The sequence below is a fragment of the Tursiops truncatus genome, chromosome 13 (assembly GCF_011762595.2).
Source record: "Tursiops truncatus isolate mTurTru1 chromosome 13, mTurTru1.mat.Y, whole genome shotgun sequence".
In the NCBI taxonomy this organism is placed as follows: domain Eukaryota; kingdom Metazoa; phylum Chordata; class Mammalia; order Artiodactyla; family Delphinidae; genus Tursiops; species Tursiops truncatus.
The window spans coordinates 87784070-87803384 of record NC_047046.1 but is presented as its reverse complement, the minus strand read 5'-3'; the positions used below and the strand labels follow the sequence as shown (position 1 = coordinate 87803384).

General features: G+C 58.1%; 1 protein-coding gene across 8 annotated transcripts in view; it reads right to left on the bottom strand.

Annotated features, from left to right (window-relative positions):
* NFATC1 (nuclear factor of activated T cells 1) overlaps window positions 1-19315 on the bottom strand; it is a 102626-nt gene that overhangs the window by 60121 nt on the left and 23190 nt on the right. For all 8 annotated transcript variants that reach the window (XM_073790842.1, XM_073790840.1, XM_073790839.1 and 5 more), the window contains one exon: window positions 10803-10962. In XM_073790842.1, coding sequence (XP_073646943.1) covers window positions 10803-10962 — 160 coding nt within the window. The remainder of the gene's footprint in view (window positions 1-10802; window positions 10963-19315) is intronic.

The following is a 19315-nucleotide window of genomic DNA, read 5'->3' as shown; positions in this document are numbered from 1 at the left end:
CTGTGTTTGTCAACGTCACCCTTGAGATTTTCTGGAGACAAGCAGGAGCTCCACGTAGGACAGGTGTGCACGGACGCACACACCGACACACGCGCACATTCACACTCAGACACGCGCACACACGCACGCGCTCTCCAGACTGGTCTGGAATGCGGTAGTTGGTTGGGAAGATCTCATTTCCTGGCGGCGGCAGGAGTTTCATGCGTCAGGCTCCCAATTTTCATCGTTTTCGTCTGTGGCGTGGTCCCAAGCACCCGTGGATGTGCTCGTGGTCGAAGTGGTTCCTTCCTAGTAAAATACTCGAGCTTTCACACCGACCCACAGGTGTCCGGCCCACATGGACCGGATGAGTGTCTGACGGGCGTGCACAGAGGAGGGGAGTCGGTCTCAGGCCTGCGGCTGAACCCGAGTGGCCGTGGTGAGCAGAGAGCTAGAGGAAGCGTCACGTTTGCTGAGAGACCCACCCGTCCACTCGCGGCCCTCCTGGCCTGCTGCGCCCCTCGCGAGGCCAGTGCAGAGCCTTTCCTGCTCTCAGGCCGCCACACGGAGAACCTGCCAGGAGCCCCCCAGCGCCTGATGCTCATTTCAAGGTGGGTCCTGCTCACGTGGCTTAATTCTGCAGAAACAAGATGCCTCTCCTGTTTGAACTGAAGAGCTTTCTTCCTGTGTGGACACGGGAGCATCTCTACACACAGAGTTCAGTTAGGGGGGAACCAAGACCAGCTTGCCGGGTCCACCCAACTTCTCCCTGCTGGGGAGCGTGAGTCCAGTCTTTTGCCAATTTAACAAACCTCCTAAGAAACCTGTACTCTGTGCTGGACTTGACCTACATTTTTAAAACAGGAAATGTAAAAATAAGATCAGAGACCGATGAAGAAACAAATTTTGCCTCTTAGCATTCCATTCTGTGACATTTAATATAAGAATACGTAAATGAGTCTTTGGCTAAGACTGTCTCTTGTGTGGCCAAGGCGTATTCCTCCCAGCCCCCAGGCCAGCACATGGCCTGGCCGGGGTCAGACGATTTGAAAATGACAATTTCAGATCCCACGGGACTCACACCGGGGCCCTGCTCTGACGGCACATAGGATGCAGCGGACTGTGGGAGTAACTCTGCCTTTTTAAAAACATGCCATTTCAGTGAAAATGGGAATAGTTAAGGTTTAACCTGGAAGATAAACGTCTATTATTGAAAACATGAAGTTCATTTTAAGAGAAGTAATTTAAATACTTCACATATTCCACTGCATGGGTTTTCTGCCCCTGGCACGTTCTACTATCTGTCAAAATAATATTTATAAAATTACCTGTCATATTTTCTCCAAAGAAGATATACAGACTGCCAACAAACACATGAAAGAACGTTCAACATCATTAATCATTAGAGAAATGCAAATCAAAACTACAATGAGATATCACCTCACACCAGTCAGAATGGCCATCATCAAAAAGTCTAGAAACAATAAATGCTGGAGAGGGTGTGGAGAAAAGGGAACACTCTTGCACTGCTGGTGGGAATGTGAATTGGTACAGCCACTATGGAGAACAGTATGGAGGTTCCTTAAAAAACTACAAATAGAACTACCATATGACCCAGCAATCCCACTACTGGGCATATACCCTGAGAAAACCATAATTCAAAAAGAGTCATGTACCAAAATGCTCATTGCAGCTCTAATTACAATAGCCAGGACGTGGAAGCAACCTAAGTGTCCATCATCGGATGAATGGATAAAGAAGATGTGGCACATATATACAATGGAATATTACTCAGCCATAAAAAGAAATGAAATTGAGTTATTTGTAATGAGGTGGATAGACCTAGAGTCTGTCATACAGAGTGAAGTAAGTCAGAAAGAGAAAGACAAGTACCGTATGCTAACACAAATATATGGAATTTAAGGGAAAAAAATGTCATGAAGAACCTAGGGGTAAGACAGGAATAAAGACACAGACCTACTGGAGAACAGACTAGAGGATATGGGGAGGGGGAAGGGTGAGCTGTGACAAAGCGAGAGAGTGGCATGGACACATATACACTACCAAACGTAAGGTAGATAGCTAGTGGGAAGCAGCTGCATAGCACAGGGAGATCAGCTCGGTGCTTTGTGACCACCTGGAGGGGTGGGATAGGGAGGGTGGGAGGGAGGGAGATGCAAGAGGGAGGGGATATGGGGACATATGTATATGTATAACTGATTCACTTTGTTATAAAGCAGAAACTAACACACCACTGTAAAGCAATTATACTCCAATAGAGATGTAAAAAAAAAAAAAGTAGATAGAGAAGCAAAAAAGAAACAATCACCCTTCATCCCATCACCTAAAATAAATCAGTATTTTGAACGCACACACACACACACAAATAAAATAAAATAAAATTACCTGTCATAACAATGACCTCTCTTTGCTTCAACCTAAACTAAACAAAATGTGCTATTCCATTTTCAAGGTGTAAGACCTGGTGAGTTTCCTCCACATAAAAATGTTTGTTTTTAGCTGCTCTGCTCACCTTCGCACTTGCACGGCAGGATGACGGGCAGAGGGAATGACTGACGCCAAATTTAGTCGGTGCTGAAATTCCCACAGCGCAAGCCCACAGTGGCAGGAGCGTCGTACAAAGGACAGTTAATTGAGGGAAATTACTTTCCAGTAAGTGTTGAGCTGGGACAAACGTACACCGAGCAAGAGATCCTCGTGCACAGCGCAGCAGGCGGTTTAAAGGGAAATCACGCGTTAACCCAGATGTCAACTCTGCATCTTCACACAACACCCAGAGGGGCTCTGCAGGAAGGAGAGAATCCACGCAACACCCAGAGGGGCTCTGCAGGAAGGAGAGAATCAGCGCACAAGCTGCTTCCACTTCTTTCAACCCCAACTTTCCCAGTACTGGATTAACTTAAGAGACTGCGTCGTGTGAGCTTTTGGTCTCCAAAACCACAGGAGAGCTTTCCCCACGGGGCGCCGCCTGCCCCCCCACCCCACGCCGGCCCGGGAGGGAGGACGGGCCCAGGGCATGCGGTCAGCTCACAGGAGACCAGACCTCAGGCGGGCAGGGCCAAGGCTGTGCTCCCGAACCCTCCTTCCCCGGGACGGCCTCTCTGAACTCACTGGAAACACTGCACGACGGACGGGGCAGTGGCCACCCCCAGGCATACGGGGCGGGCAGAGGGCCTGGCCCTCGGTGTTTATCACCAGCGCCCAAAGGGCGGCCTCGGGCAGGGCCCGGACGAGGGCTGACGGAGGCGCTGTGTGGGCCGAGGCTGCTGCCTGCCAGACACCCACAGGCCCACGCGACGGCCACTGGCCTGCCGTCGGGCCAGCCCTGCCCTGGCACCAGCTGCTGCTGAGGGACGGCCACCACCGCCAGCCACGGCACGATCACGAGTCCCGCTGGGCGGGGCCCGGCCCACAGCAGGGCCGAGCTGGCTACCTGTGCTGACCAGAGCCCAGTGTCCCGTGCAGGAGAAGGAGACTGGGGCCACGCCGCCCCACCCTCGAGTGTGCAGATGGGGTGCTCGCGGCTCCCCAGCTGCGTGCGGGGCAGGGGCAGCGCTCAGGGAGCCAGCACACCCCAAATCCAGAGCGCCCCCCGGAGACAGAGCCGTCTGCAAAGCACAGCAGGAAGGGGTGCCCAGGAGGACCTGGACACGGGGTTGCTGCCGGGAGCCACCCACCTGCGAGCCGGGCGTAGACACTGGGCCCCAGAGCTCGGGCCGGCGTGCCCTCCGTGGCTCTCGTCCTCCTTCTGCCCACGGAGGGCAGGCCGCGCAGCGGGCGCACCTCCCTACGTCCCTGTGCTGGGCGGTGCCCCAGGAGGACGACGCCCAGAAGACCCTCCCTGGGGAGAGCTTGGCCCGAAGGCGAAGGACAGGGTTCTGCACGGGGCAGCAGGCCGGGGGCTGCCAGCGGGAGGGAGACCCGGCCCCGAAGCAAACGAGGCGGGGATCTCCCACCGGGCCACCCCCCAGCCGAGGGCACTGGGCATCTGTCTCAGCCGCCCGTGGTGCGGCCCCCAGGAGACCATGGAGCCCCCAGTGAGAGGGGAGGGCCGGCCAGGGCCACGGATTTTCCTATTTTGTCATTTTTATCAAAGACAGTGGTTTCTCACCATTATCTCCGTTACACCGTCTGGCAGCCCCCCCCCCCCCACCTGCACCGCGTGTGAGTGTTCTGACAGCTGCGATGGGGCCGGAGTGCCGACGCATAGCTCTGAACTGAAACGGTCCGGCACATGGCTCCGCCCTCAAAAGACATCAGGAAAACATCCTGGGATAATGCAGAAAGCACAGCAGAATTATGGAAAGTCATCAGGGGTTCTGTGCCCGAGGCGACTTTTATTCTAGAATTCCCGCAGCCTGGAACACAGAAGCCAAAACTCTTGAATTAGAAGATTTTTGGAGGCTGACGATGTTGTTTATTGCTCTGAAAAGGTTTCCACTGCTGAGCTACTCGCGGACTTTATCCCCCAGTGACTGTATCGGCTGCAGGAAAACTTGAACTGTGCTGTCCTCAGTTCTGTTGCCCAATGAAACTCTAAAACAGGTGTTTAAAAACCAATGTGCCGTACCTGAGATCGAGTGTCTGTGCCATGTGTCAGCAGACAGCAGCAAGATCCCAGCTATGTTTCCTATTAATTATTATCACTGGCACCGACTCCACTGAACGCCTCACCGAGACCACGCAGGCACAGGCACCTCTCTGCTTTGGCAGGAACGTAAATGGCAAACCCCCCGCTCGGTGCCCTGAGCTTCCGCAGAGCCCACTGTGTCGTGGGAACAATGGCAGCGGCTCCCGCGACACAGGTGTGTCTACAAAGAGTGAGACCGTCCAGGCCTGTGTGCGCGGCCGGCCCAGAGGGAAACGGCCACCTGCCCGGACGCTGCTGGAAGAGCAGAGGGCAGCTGTCCGCTGCCCAGCTGCCCCATAAAAGATTAATCCGCCCCACGGGCAGGTCAGCGGCGTTTGGCTGCCGGACGACCGGGGTCCGGGCTAGGGTCAGACCTGCGTCCGAGCGCTGTCTCAGCTCCTGGGGTAGGGGGTGGGGTCTGGGCTGGAGCAGGGCTGCTGCTATAGGGCAGTTCTGACCCTCAGCTCCTCACTGGGCCCAAGGAATTTCTTCCAGTAGCATCTATTTCTCTGGCTTTTGTGAAAACCTTGGCTTCCAGGTTAACGATCCTGTCTCAATCCGGTTTCCATAAGAAAGAATGGAGCAAAGCTTTGGGTAAAACAGAACATGCCGCGGACGCCAGATGAAAGAAAGCACTGCTGTGTGTCCGCAGTGTTCAGACACCCCCAGGAAGCCTGCTTCTTGAAAGGCTGATGCTTCTGGACCCAGGGGTGCGGGGTGCTACAGGAAATGAAAAGTGATAACAGCCGACCGGCTGATTGTAACGATCTGGAAAGAATGGCTGGTTCCTGGCGTGTTCCTTCCTCGGTGTCAGCTCGAACGTCTTACATAGTAGAAAAATACCTGTCCTGGCCTACGGCGGCAAACGTGAGCCTCAAAGCCGACCCCCCTAAAGAGAGGCCCCTGCACCACGCAGGGCACCAGGCCGGGGCCGGGACCCCCCTCGGGCCAGCCCGGCCTCCCGGTCCCCACTGCCTGGGCCAGTCACCCGGCCTGACGGGGGTTACACTGGTCACTCATAACTGACAGGAACACAAATTACAAACCTAAAGTGCTGTTTAGGAATTGACAGGCCTCCGCCGAGTCTCACGTTTCTGCGACCTATTAATTATTCACACAGGCCTGGCCTCCTGTGTGACGGGCTAGATGCTATCGAGCAGGTTATTTTGGTAACTGGGTAAACAGAGCTTCATCCTTTGACCCCTGGGTCAGAGATCGTGACGACCCCCAGCTCACTCCCCCAGCCCCCATGGGGCGGCAGGAACCGGGGACCTTCCCGGAAGGGACCTCTGCTCTCGGGACAGGGGACCAGGGATGCAGCACAGCGGGCAGGGAAGAGTGACGGCCAGGCCTGGTCAACAGCCCAGGAGGGTAGAAGGGAGCCGGGGACACAGCAGGAAAGAAAAGCAGAAAAACGAAGTGCACAGAAACGGCCTCCTGGAGCTGCAGTTTTCTCTGCGGAGGCAGAGGGGACACAGGGACCCCTTTGGGGACGCACACTCTGAGTTAGCAAAAACACACAGCCCGACGGCTCTCTGCTCTCCCTCCCCAGGGAGAAGGTGGGGGACTCTCCCTCCTCAGCCCAGACCCACTGACGGCAACGGCAGGGAACCAGCTGCGGCTGCCGTCCAGGCGCTGGGCGCAGACGCGGGGCGGGGTGCCAGCAGGATGGTCTGGGAGACTGGACGGAAGGGAGGCCCCAGACGCACCCAGAACACCTGGCCCCGGGGCGAAGGGGCCCTGCACTCATCCCACCGGAGAGCCGCTGTGAGCCCTGCAGCTCAGGAGACACAGAACAACTGTGTGAAGCCCCCACTCCGACGGCTCCGGGTCGGTCTGTCCTGTCGGCACCGCTGGGGAAGGCCTTTGCATCCCCGTCGGAAGCTCTCGGGGCTCCTGCATCTTAAACCAGAGAGCGGCCCATGGATTTACACACACACGCGGGGCGCTGGTGGCAGAAGGTCTGGACCGATGACAAGAGGGGCCCTGGGCGCTGGGAGCCAGGACACTCCACCCTGCCCCCAGCTGGACGCCTCCCGCCCGGGAGGATTCTGCGTGTGTCTGAATCCTTTGGCAGTAGGGGAAAAGGTACGATTTTAAAGTTCAGGGAAACCCGCACTCCCTTCCTCCCTGGTCCCATCATTACAAAGCCAGCAGAGGCCAGCGCAGGCCCGGGGCCCCTGGCGCTCGCTGCGGCCGCATCACACGCACACCCGCCGGTGGAGCCGGGGGCCTCGAGGAGGACGGCCCGCACCCGCCCAGCTCCAGCCCGCACCCGACAGGGCCGTCACAGCAGCCTCGGGGGCCCAGACGCGCCCGCCGGGCACACCCACCAGGGCCGTCAAGGACTCTGGAGAGTCTGGGTGGTGGACGGTCTGGAACGCTCACTCCCGGCACCAGCCCCCGAACGATGCTGGGCGAGCCCCGTGCACATCTGTGTCCCCAAATGAAAACGGGGACAAGACCACGTGAATGCAAGGTCCTTTCCTAATCTGAAACTGCAGCCTGATTCTGCCTGGAAAGAAGGTTCTGCATTTCGTCGCGTCTCCTAGACTCAGAGGAGGGGCCGCGGAGGTGGAGGCAGCTCCCCCTGCGTCTTGGGTGCTCGGGAAATGCAGGAGTCCTCCCTGGGCCTGGCAGGGCCTGTCCTACGCAAGGCCACTGCCCCTGACTTCACGACAAGCTTGGGGATGCAGAAGCCAGTCGATGAGCTGGCTGTCCTAGGAGGGCAGCAAAAGCCCCGGGTGCAGGCCTCCTCTGAGCTCCATGTGACAGCGGCTCCGAGGGACGGCCTGGGTGCCCCAGAACCAAAACCCGGCTTCCCTCCGGCCAGCCGACCGCAGAACGGCCAGTGGGAGCGGCTGTCTCCCCAGCATGTGGACCCGCCTGCGGCCGAGCTCCGGGGAGCCGCGGTGTCGGGGGATGTGCTAGGATAACTCGCCGCAGAATAAAGCCCTGCGGTCGCTGGGCTCTCACGGCGACTGAGAGCTTTCTGTTTCCATCTGTCTGACAACTGTGTGCAAATTCTACTTTTATCCAGTTTGTGCTCCACTAACTGAAAAAGAAAACAAACCCCAAAGCCCCTCTTTTTACCTGCTCACGTCACCTTGCACACAGACTCCCTCTACCGCAGACAGATCAGAGAAGTCTCCAGTCCTAACCCTCTTGCAGGAGGAATGCTGATAGAGGCTGACATTTCTGTCGGGCCTGGTTTCCTCTCGCGGTTCAGCTGTGCAGCAGGGGAGGGGCCTTCACTCTGCTTAAACCCAGAAGCAGCCTCTCCCATCCTGCCGTCACTGAACTCGAAATAATTTTGGAGGATTCACTCTTAAGGTATTTCCAATGCGGTTTCAAGTTTCAGAATTCCTCCGCAAGTCTCAGTCCTCTCCATCTCCTCGACACTGAGAGATCAACACCGCCCTGCGCCCAAGACACCTGCCCGGTGGGAATGGGAGCACGGCGCTGGGACCCTGCAGGGGGTGGGTTCCTTGGGCTCCCAGAAGAGGCGGGGCACACCCTCGTCCCCAGGGCCACAGCCACCAGGCGAAGGACAGGGACGGCCCTCGCTCAGGGCCTCAGCCCCGCGCTTTGCATCTCACGACAGGAGTGTCCACGTGGCACGGGGCTCCCTGCCCTCCAGGACCAGCGCCCCTCGCCAATGTAATTGACAAGAAATGGGGGCTTTGGGCCATTATTTCTCTGCTGCTTTATTTTAATTTCTCCTTATTGAACAGCCTACTTCCTCACCTTTGTAATGTCTTTTCCATTCAGCAGCAACGTACTTTCTTCCAGTGGAAACCGCAGCAGGAAGGGACTTAAACACCGTTCATGGACTTGGCTAAGCGCAGGCGTTATCCCACCTGCCTCCGCCCGGAGGGGATCTGAAAGGGCCGCCGGCAGCTGGGCGCTGCTGAGCCCGCTCTGCGTTTCCCAAGTCAAGCGGCCAACCAATACCAAGTGGGTATTAACCGGCGTCGAGCGCACAGCCTCCGATGTCGCCCTAACGTCACCCCGCGAACTCCAGGCCCTGAACACCGCGTCGGCGGACCGGCACTTGTCTGCGCCCTCCTGCCCTCGCAAGCTTTATTTTTATTTATCTAAATGGAATCAAATACAAACACGGGGTGCCCTGCTGCTTCCCCTTCGGCTTGCACCATTCCCTAAATGACGGGGTTGGGGAGCGGACTGGACAGGCGGGGGCGTAGCTAGACGGGGGAGAACCGTCTCCATCAGCGCCGTACGGCTGCAGTTCCGGGGCAAGAGGGCAAGCTCACGTCCAAGGGGACGGTCACAGGTCACATCACAGGGGTCTGGTGGGAGACGCTGGGCTGATGAGGTGACACGTGTGACCAAATGCCAACGCCTGCAGGACAGCCTGTCCGCGAGTTCACCTTTACCTCCTGGGCTGGAGGGGAGCGACAGGTTTGGGATGGCGGGCGCGGCCTGGACACCAGCTCTGAACACGTTGACTCTGACGCCACGTACACCCATCTCCCCCGGGGTGTGTGAGGCTGGGGAGTGGCACCCGGAGCCACACCGACAAAGCCCCACCGGCTCCCCATGAGGCCGGAGCAGCCCCTCCCCGATGCTGCCCCGGCCCCGACACCCCACGGCAGGTCCCCGCTCCTCCTGTCCCCAGCTGAGAAGCAAAGTGGCGGGTCCCAGCCGGCACTCCAGGGCCCAGCGGGGCACGTGGGCATCTCTAAGGGACCCTGGGCAGGCTTACTTTGGGAACCACCGCCTCAAAGGATCCAAGGCTTCAGAGAGGAAAGGATGGAGTCTTTAAAAGTAGCCTCTGAAAACCCCAAACCAGAGGCAGCAGCCATGCAGACGGACTTCGCTGCCTTGGACAAATCTTAACGTGGCCCAAGGAGACCTTGGTCGAGGCTCTGTTGACGGCCGTGGGGAGACGTGCTACAAGGATGGTGGCCACATTTGGGGAAGCAGCCCCAGGAGGTGGGCGGCCACGGCCAACGCAGGAGGGGAACAGCGGCTGCGGGCGAGCAGGGCTGCACGCTCTTCCCATCTGTCCCCATCTGTGACCTGGGGGATGGGGTTAATTCTGAGCAGAGGGCTGGGCAGAGGTGGGCTCCATTCCCCTTGGGGCTGGAGAGGGCAGAGGGCCCCTGGATTCGATTCTCTGACTCTCCCCAGAGCAGGGGCGCCAGGAGGAGTCCTCTGCCCGTCCGTGTGTGGCGTGCACGGCACCCAGCGTGTGGTGTACGCTGTGGGACGTCTGCAGCAGGAACGATGGACAAAATGCAGCTGGGTTAGAAATCGAGGGGGAGCTTCTCAGCAGAAGCTTCAGTCCTTGGTTCTAATAACCCTGAACACTTATTTCTACAGATTTGTTAAAGAAAAGGTCCTCAAAAATAAAGCCCTTTTATTTCAAAGGTATATTTGTTTTCTTTTAAATTTTCCTATTCCAGGACACCTTCAAACGAAATAGCACCAAGGTCAAGTCTACTAAGAGGTCTAGACAGCAGCCCCCAGGCCACACTGCCCACTGGCCACCATCCAGGCAGCGAGATGGACCCTCAAGGTGGCCCAGGGCATCTTCCTGGACACACTGTCTCCCCTTGGCTTCTCCCTTCCCTCTTTCCCATCTGTTCTGAGTGGAACATGACTGCTCAGGGACGCATGGGGATAAAGGGCATTGTCCACCGGCACAAAGCAGTAGCCGGGCTGTACCGAGGTCCCCTCAGTTACCCACCAGGAGACACAAGCAAAAGCTCCAGCCATTCCGCCTCCTCGTTGAGTAAAGGCTTGCTGGCAACACCCTCCAGGAGAGTCCTCCCAACCCCGCCGGGCTGGCCACGCCCCCACGATCTTCAGGGTTTCGCCTGCTCCCCCAGAGCAGTCCCACCGACGAGGAGCCTCAGGTGTCACGAGTGCAGCTGGTCTGTGAGCTCCAGAGGCAAGCAGAGCTTGGCACCTCTATGCCATTGTATATTGTGCCACTGTACCACTCCATGTATCGAGGAGAAAACTGGGGCTTGACTGTGCATAAAATATTTAGCTAAACTGGTTGGGAGATGAGAATATTTTTAAAAAAAGACAGAAAATGAAAGGTGCTGTTAGCTGTTACCGCAAAGTGGCCTTTGGATTAAACCAGCCCCAGCTGCTGCCCCTGCAGCAGGGACAGGACCTGGGGTCAGAGCAGAGCGGATACCTGCACACTGGGGTGTCCTCCGGCCAACGCCTTCACGGCCCCCCGGCTCCCCTCCGTCTCGTAATGAGCTCTGTGGTGGGACTTGGGCTGCACCTCGATCCTCAGCTCGTATGGTCCTGAGTGTGACGGCAGCTGCCAGTCGAGGGCAGGGAGAGACGGGCTGAAATGGAACACAGAGCATTAAACATTCATGCCACGCTTCCCGCAGACCACAGACCCACCTAAGACCCTGGGGCCCTGGGAAGCAGCTCATCCTGCCGGGCTTGTATCTGAAATTCCCATCGATAAGGATAACGGCCTGACACAGCCAACGGCAACCCGATCGTGATGGACGCCCAGAGCCTTGTCAGGCCTTCATGACGAGCTTCTGAATAAGATGGAAACATTTTCCCACACGACCTTAAAATATTTTCCTTCCTTCACGATAGGCCTATAAATTATTTAACCTCCCTAATAAGATAGGTTCCAGAATTAAAGACCTTTTCAGAATCACAGTTCTATCAGCCTGGGCTCAGAACTGGGCGGCCTGGCTCCCCTCCCGTGTCCCACGCGCGCTGGCCGCGGGCAGGAGTGAACCGTCGGGGGTGCCGCCAGGCCCCTGATAAAATGGCGGGCTTGCGGCAATCTCGCCCAGCCCCCTACATCCCGTGCTCCGTGCACGACAACTGGGCAGCCGCCCACCCAGGGCACGAGTGAGCTGCAGACAAAGACCACAGAACCAAGGGAGCGGCCCTGGGGCCCAGGGCAGATTTGCAAGGCGGGTTTGTCACTTGGAGGCTGAAGAGGGGAGAGGGGAGTGAGCCGGGCCCTGCCTGAGGGGTCCACGAGGCCCACGACAAGCTCAGATCTCTGGGGCACTGACAGTCTCACTGCACAGACGGGAGATGGAGGCCATTTGCCACCTGAAACCAGGTCCACGTGAGGCCAAAGGTCCTGCTCTCCCTACAGAACATGCTTCAGGGTCCTGCCCTGTAAAAAGACAAAAGGCTGACGCCAAAAGCCACAGTCCACAGGCAGAGGCCGCCAGGCCCTCACAGGAGCTGGGGTCTGGCCCACCCACTGCCTTCCTACAACGAGCGCCCAGTGGGGGTGGGGTGGCTTTGGTCCCCACGGTGACAGCCCCTCCCCCTCCCCTCTCGGATGCAGAACCTGACCCAACAGAGATGCTGCTCGTCAGACCTCAGAGTGTCTGGAAGCCAAGCCCGGGCCGGCCAGGAGGGCTGCAGAGCGGGGGCAGTGTGAGGACCCCCTGCCCCCGCAGGGGTGGACGGGAGGCGCCCAGGTCTCGCCCTCCACACACGGCGCTGAAGGTGCCCTTGCTCCCAGAGTCTCCGCCGTCTGGGCGCCACTGTCCCCTCGCCCCGCTCCGCCTGTCGCTGACGTGTCCGTCTCCGCGCATGCAGCAGAGACCGTGCGTGCTGGCGGCTTGTTTGGGACAGGTGGCTGGGAAGGGTGGGTTTTGTTTAGAGGCCCAGACACACGGACGCAGCGCTCGTGGCGTCTCAGCCTGGAAGGAGTCGGTACACTACTTCCCCGAAACGTCCCCCAGCCTCTCCGCCTCATCTCAGACGATGAATCAGGGTGATTTTTAAAACACAAGACAATAGATAGAATAAAGGTACTTTTTGAAAGGAGAAAAAGCCCAGAAGTCAGCTTGAATTGGAATCAAACATGTAATTTCTAAAAAACGTGCAAAATACTCCTGGAAAGGACAGTACATTTCCGGGCATTCGTGGTTTTCTAGTGACGGCAGAAACGGAATCATCTCGCCACGCACGTGCAGTTACTGCTGACTCAGCTTTGCGGGCACCCTGTCCACCCTCGGGTTCTGCAGCCCCGCCCGCTGGGCTCCTCTGAGAGCACACGGCGCTGCTGAGAGCCTGGCGGGACGCAGGCCGCGCACACCACACCCCACTATAAAGTGTTCACTGGGTCCCAGGGACACCGCCAGCCCCGATGCCACCCGGGCGGACGGGCCTCCCAGTGGGCCTGAGCTCGACCTTCGAGCAGCAAATCAAAGGCTCTAACGTGAGAAGAGGCTGCATCTGTGTCGACGCAGCGAGAAATTTAAAATCCTAACTGGAATCCACCGCAGATACAGTGAAGTGGGCGTGTCCAACAGTCAGACGCCAGTGGAGGTGGGGAAGACCAGCGCCCCCCAGGGGCCAGGACCTCCGTGCAGGCACGGAGGCGGCTTTGGAGTGTGTCCCTCAGCCCCCGTGTCCACCCTGCTGGGCCCTAAAATCACCGTCTGCATGGAAAGCCTTCCAACCCTGGGAAGCCCCTCCTCCAGACTACATGTCAGATTCCAGGACCAACTTGCACTTGAAAACCCTCTATTCAACGGCCAACCTAAACCCAGATTTCTTAGGAAGCGAGACCGCAGGCGGGTGGGATGCTCATCGCCCACCCGCCGGGCCCCCGTCTGCTGTCTACATTTTGATTCCACGTCAACAAGATGCCCCCAGCCCCCCGGTTCTCACTAAGTACAGCCTCGGAAAACTCAAGACGATGTGACCAAGAAGAATGGGACGGACACGTGTGTGCGCAGAGATTCCGAGATGCCCAGACTAGGGAAACGCCCAAGTCACGGGCTGAGCGCAGGAGCCCCCCGCCCCGCCCCCAGTGCCAGGTGGCTTCTGAGAAACGCTAAACAGAATCGGATGGGAGTTTTCCTGGTGGGCGAAGCTCCGCGATGCGTTTGGCAGTCTCCCGGGCTGTGGTGCGCAGAAGCACTTTCTTGACGTGTTATCAGCGACACATGCGGCCACACCGCCAGGACGAAGGACCAGAGAGCCACGGGCTTCGAGCGCGAGGCCGGCCCTCGGTAACTAGCATCTTACGGGAGCTGCCCCGACCCCCAGACAAACCGCCCAGCTCAGCACACCCCGCCCGGAGGGAGCGGACCACGTCTCCGTTTAGAATATCCAACGTACTAATCTGTTCTGTTATCTTATACATACTGTTGATCTAAGTGAAAACACTGTCCTCTGCTGTAAATAGAAAAGAAACAAATGAGAAACAAAATAAAAGTTAGGTTCATCTGACTCCCAGGAAATTAAAAAACGAGAGTGTGCGACGGAAAGAGAAGCAAAGGAAGGATGGAAAGTGCAATCCCTCGCCGTCTGCGCAGGGCAAGCAACTTCTGAGCCGCTCCGCACTTGAACGCCATAGAGGAATAGATCTGGGGAAATGATTGGCTCCTGAATCACGGACAAAGCCAGCAACACAGCGTGAGCGCAGTTTCGAGTTAGAATGGTCCGCAAAATAAATACTGTAATACAGACAATTTAAAGTTAGAATGGTCCGCAAAATAAATATTGTAATACAGACAATTTAAATTATTGTTTGGGGTTGGACATTTTCAGCATGAGTTTGGCAACTCCACAAAAATTGTAAATGTATCTCTGATTCAGAGAAAAGGCCTAAGACTGGAAGCAATGTTCCAAGACGCAGCGGCCCCTGCCGCGAGGACGGTGATTCACGGCTGCGCTGTCCCAGCCCAACCCCCTCACGGGCCCCGCAGCCGAGCGTCATTCCTGGGGGTCACCAGCGACCCGGAGAGCCGCCGCCACGGGGACCACATCAGGAGAGTTCTCTCATGGCCTCAGCCCAGGGCTGCTGAATAACTTCAAACTCACCTCCAACTTGACTGGATTTTTTACAAAGCCACACTCAATGCAGCCAAGACAGCACGCGGTGCAGTTCGAACCTAAGATCCCGCTGATCTGTACGAACAGAAGCTCCCCTACGTTCTCTCCACACACACACGTACACATCTCATAAGCAACCAGAGAAACTACCTCCACAGCTGGGCGTGTGTCTGCAAGTATTTTCACACAAGAGGGATAGAGCTTAACAACGTAAGGCACACAGTGCGGTGCCCTGTGGCTTTTAACGTAAAGATCACATGTTGGGCAGTTTAGCACATTGTTCAAAAAGGGCTTGATCTCAGCGTCACGTCTTGTCCTGCAGGTGACTGATCAGTGCTCTGTGGACGGACTTGGGGGTTGCCCCCAATTTGTTGCTCTTATCAGTACCAGAGGTGTGAACATCCAGCGTGAGATCCTGGTGGCCTTTCTGGTCATTTCCTCAGCACAGATCCACAGCCTCCGTCAAAGAGCGTGAACACTTGGGGCTCCTGACACCTCCCGGGGGTCAGGTCCCCTGCACGGCCTCGCCGACACAGGGCCCGATGGATTTAATCTTTGCCAAACCGCACGGGGAAGGGCGCTCTGAGGCTGCATCTTCCTGTAACGCTGTAACACGCACCCATCACGTGGTAACAATAAACTGAAACACTCTGAACCCCCAGTGGTAACGTCTCTGAAAGTCTCCAGGCCTCTCAAACGTCCCCTGACCTCTTACACGCGTTTGACTAATGGCAACGTGGGACTCCAGGCCCCCCACACCCCAACTCTGGCTCCTTCGGGGTCTCCAAAGGCCACTCCGGGATGACGGCCACCGTCCCTAATATCAGCTTGTCATTGCTGGGGCCCTGGCTGCGGGGCGCACAGGCCGCTCTGCAGCTCTCTGTGAGTCTGGAGTTCTTGCAAATAGAAGGTTTTCTAACTGGCTGCTGTGCACTTGGCACGTAAGGACCTGAGTCACGTTCCTTTTGCTCCCGTTTAAAGAAGAGGAGGCTGGAGGCCGCATCTCACGCACCGCCCCCCCCACACCGAGGAGCGACGCTGGTGCCCGTCGGCGCTGAGTGCCTGCGGTTTCCACCCGTTACCACCGGCACCATCACCCCACCCCCAGGGCCGAGGGGTGGACCAGGCCCATGGCCCCCCCGAGCCACCAGGAGCCCCGCTGTGAGTAGGTGTTAAGCAGCCTGGCTTGGCCTGGCTGGCCCTGGCCTCCAGGCTGGGGACGCCGGCTCGTGTGACACAAGGAAGGGAGTCACGCGACTCCCTTGGGGAGCCCCCTGGGCCCCAATCTGAATCCCCTGCTCCTGGAGCTGCTGCCACCATCCACTTCCCACCGGAAAGCCTTTCGTGTCCTATCGAATCTCTGTGCTTCCTTCATGCGGGAAAAGGGTGAAGGATCTTTTCTGACGCTTAGTTCACGGCCTGGAGCCTGGAGCCCACCTCCCCACGGGCATGCAGAGCCCGAGACGAACCTGAACTTCTCTCAGCCCGTGTCTCCCGCCCCCATCCAGGCCCTGCCCCAGCTGCCCGGGGCCCCTCCTCCCTGCCCGGCCACTGTGGTCACCTGCTCGGGGCTTCCCTGGGTACCCGCGAGTCCGGGGCAGTCTTTCCAGCACACAAAGGATTTCACAGACAGCCTCCCGCGCTTCAGCAAAAGCTGTGCCGCCCCGGAGCAGGTGTTTACGAGACCGCAGCTCTGACCTCGGCACCGCCGGCCGCCTGCACACGCCTCGACACCAGCCAAACCCGGCCCTGAGCAGGACCCAGGGACACCCGCCGACCCGCCAGTCTCCGCGGGTGCAGCCTGCCAATGACGTGTTTCTCCAGCACAGGAGACCCGGCCTGGAGCGCGGCTGACCGCGGGGACACAGACGGACCGAGGCCATTCGCACTGATTCAAAACCAAGGTCATCGCAGGGCTCAGGACTCCGGAGAGCCTCACTCCGTCCCCACCCCCCTCTGTGCTCCCGACGGCCAGCGGGGCGGGGCTCGGGCTGGACCTGCTCACCCCAGGCCTCTCCACGTAAACCACTTCATCGGCCGCTGCTGCCACCACGGAGACGCCGGAACCCGCCTCTGAGGGAACGGCACGCACCACTTCGCCAAAACTCGGAGTCAGATCCCAGCAGGGCCCCGATTCTGCACCAATTCGAGGAAAAACCGCGAACGCCAGGGACAGAGGAGTGTGCCAGGTGCCCCGGACTGGGGCCTGCCGAGCCCCTACAGCTGAGGCGGGGAAAACAGAGATTTCTGCACCTGAGCCGATCGGGAGGCCTGGAGTTGGAATCCGACCACCTCGGAGAAAGTACGCCAGGGGAGTCTGGACGCTTGCTCGGTGATACCAAGGGATTCCCTTAAATCACATATCAGTGTCGGGTACGGTATCTACCGGGGTCATGATTCGTTTCTAAAACTGAGCCCCCATCTCTGAAAGACACGCTGAATATCGATGGGTAAGACTTCACGAGGTCTGGGAGTTACTGCCAAGGAACAGGTGTGGGTGACGAGGTGAGGCAAGAGGACCACAAGTAGTCAGTCAGTTAGGCGTGGGCATGGCGGCCCAGGACTAGTCTCTGACTCGCGTACAGTTTGGTTTTCTGTGATACAGAGCGAAAGAGCAACGCTGAGAAACAGGCACTCAAGTTACCCCAGTGATGTTCCAGGGCCGGGAGCTGTCAGGGATTCACTGCCCTCTGTTTATCACCATTGAACAGTCTCCACAGTGAAGGATGTGAACTGTAAACCCCCGAAACCGTCTACTTTCTCACCTTCCTGTTCTCGCCCTGGCGAGCTCGGTGACTGAGTCAGAGGCAGCGACTTCCCTAAACTGGCTGCACTCGAGCCTGGAGCCCTTCCGGAACCTTCTCCCGGAAAAAAAGGCCTTGTCCACTCAACGTCAGAGAACCCCTGTGCACTGGACATCCCACTGCAAGGCGCCGAGACAAGAGCATCAGCAAAGCCCCTGTGCTGTGGAGTTCTCCCTCCGGGTAGACACCCGGGAAGGGGGCTGCTCTTTGGTTCAGATGGTTTGGGTAGAATCCTTTCAATTCCGAATTTTCTGAGACCTAAGGCTCACATGGACTTATCACTTAGAAGAAAACTGTAAAAGCTTTCAGGACTCTTCTGTTTCTAAAAGAGCTGAAGCTACAAACTCGGAACTTGGCAGGACTGAAGTCCGCCCGAATGAGAGCGAGAACCAGAGCAGAAGGGGAAGGACATCACCCCAACTTTAAAGCAACACGTTTTCCCAGGGTCGGGAGCCCATGGCCGCCTCTTACTAGCTGTGTTTTGTCTTTTCCCCTCCAATTTTAAAAAGGTCATCAGCTCAGTTCTCAGCTATTTAATCAAGCAGGGGCTCCCGCAGGCCAAGGCTTGGCCGGGACCACACACCTCGCCCCAAGGTCCACCCAGCTGCCCCTGGGGCCCCCAAGAGGCATGGGTGAGGAAGCTCCTCCCATGCCAGAAAGGCCGGCCTTCCTGGAGGGCGCCCTGGAGAAGCCGACCTCTCCGCTGATGACCCCCCAGAGGTTCGCGGGCCGTGGGTGGCGTCCTCACCCACCCACCCACCCTCCCAGGGAACAGCCCTCGGGGAGGGGCTGGCTGTGATCCACGAAAGGCCAAAGTCCTTCGGGGCTGGCCTTGCACGTCTGATGGGTCTGGAAGGGATGGGACTGGGGGGCGGGCCTCAGACAGGAACTCACGCCCGGAGGTCTCGGGTGGTCACCCCCAGCTGTTGGGACCGGCTTCCTCTGCACTGTCACTCAGATGGCGCTGAGGGGACTCGGGGACAGGACTGGCCACGAGGAGGACGGTGGCCTGGAGGAGATGCCCTGACCACTCCTGGAGGCTGGAAAAGTGCTTTTACGGAGACGTTGGTGGGTGAACAGGGGGCCGAGGGACAGAGCCGGGCAGTACAATGCAAGGAGGCGGGCGAGGCGAGAGGAGGGAGCCCCACGTCGGGTGCTGTAGGCAGGGCCCCCGCACCCCGAGATTCTGCGGCCAATGACCTGTCCTGAGGCCCAGGATCCCCCCCAAGAGGCCCTGTCTGGGTCACACCAGTGCCAGATGCCTCCCTGCTGCCACCTCGGCCCTGACTTGTTCCCGACCGGTCCCCAACTTGTCCCCATGCCCCGGGGACTTGGGGGGGCACGGACGGGGTGCAGTGCCTGGGGCGTGCTCGGGAGGTGGGCAGCCCAGGAAGGGCCACCTGCTCGTTCTCCACACTCCCGGAGGCTCTGCCAGGCCCAGGTCTGCTCAGAAATCCAATTCAAACTCAGTCGTGGACCTGGAACTTTCAGAACAAGAACAGCGAGGCCACCGTGGAGAGATTCTTTTTTTTTCTTAATGATCAATTCAGGAATTTCATAAGAATCCGTTGCTTTCAGTGGCTCCACCGAACAGGGTGTGGAGAAATCCAAGGGGCTAAGACTTCCTTCCAGCTTTCCGGAAAACTGCCGTCATCCTTACTCTGCACCACTCATCCCCCCGCCGCCCCCCGCAAAACAGGCCAGTTTCACGTAAGCCTCTCAGGCCCTGCCGTCCAGACTTGCATCCCGACAGTTCCCACCGCCCTGCACCTGTACGGGGGGAGCCAGGCAGCCTCCAGGACCCCCAGGCAGACTGGACCTGGCCCCTCTCCCGGGCGGACAGCCACCTGGGGTCTCCTCCTCGGCTCGCAAGAGGGCAGCATCGCTGCGGGGCCCTCCTCTTACAGAGCCGGCCCTCTGTTCTCCAGGAAAACAAGCCCTCCACTCCTAAAACCTCTCCCGAGAGAAGACACGTCTAAGGACACCAGATGCTCCTACAACTCAATGTGGGGGCAGCCCAGTGGGACACAAAGAGCTCTTGTCCAGAAATCCAGCT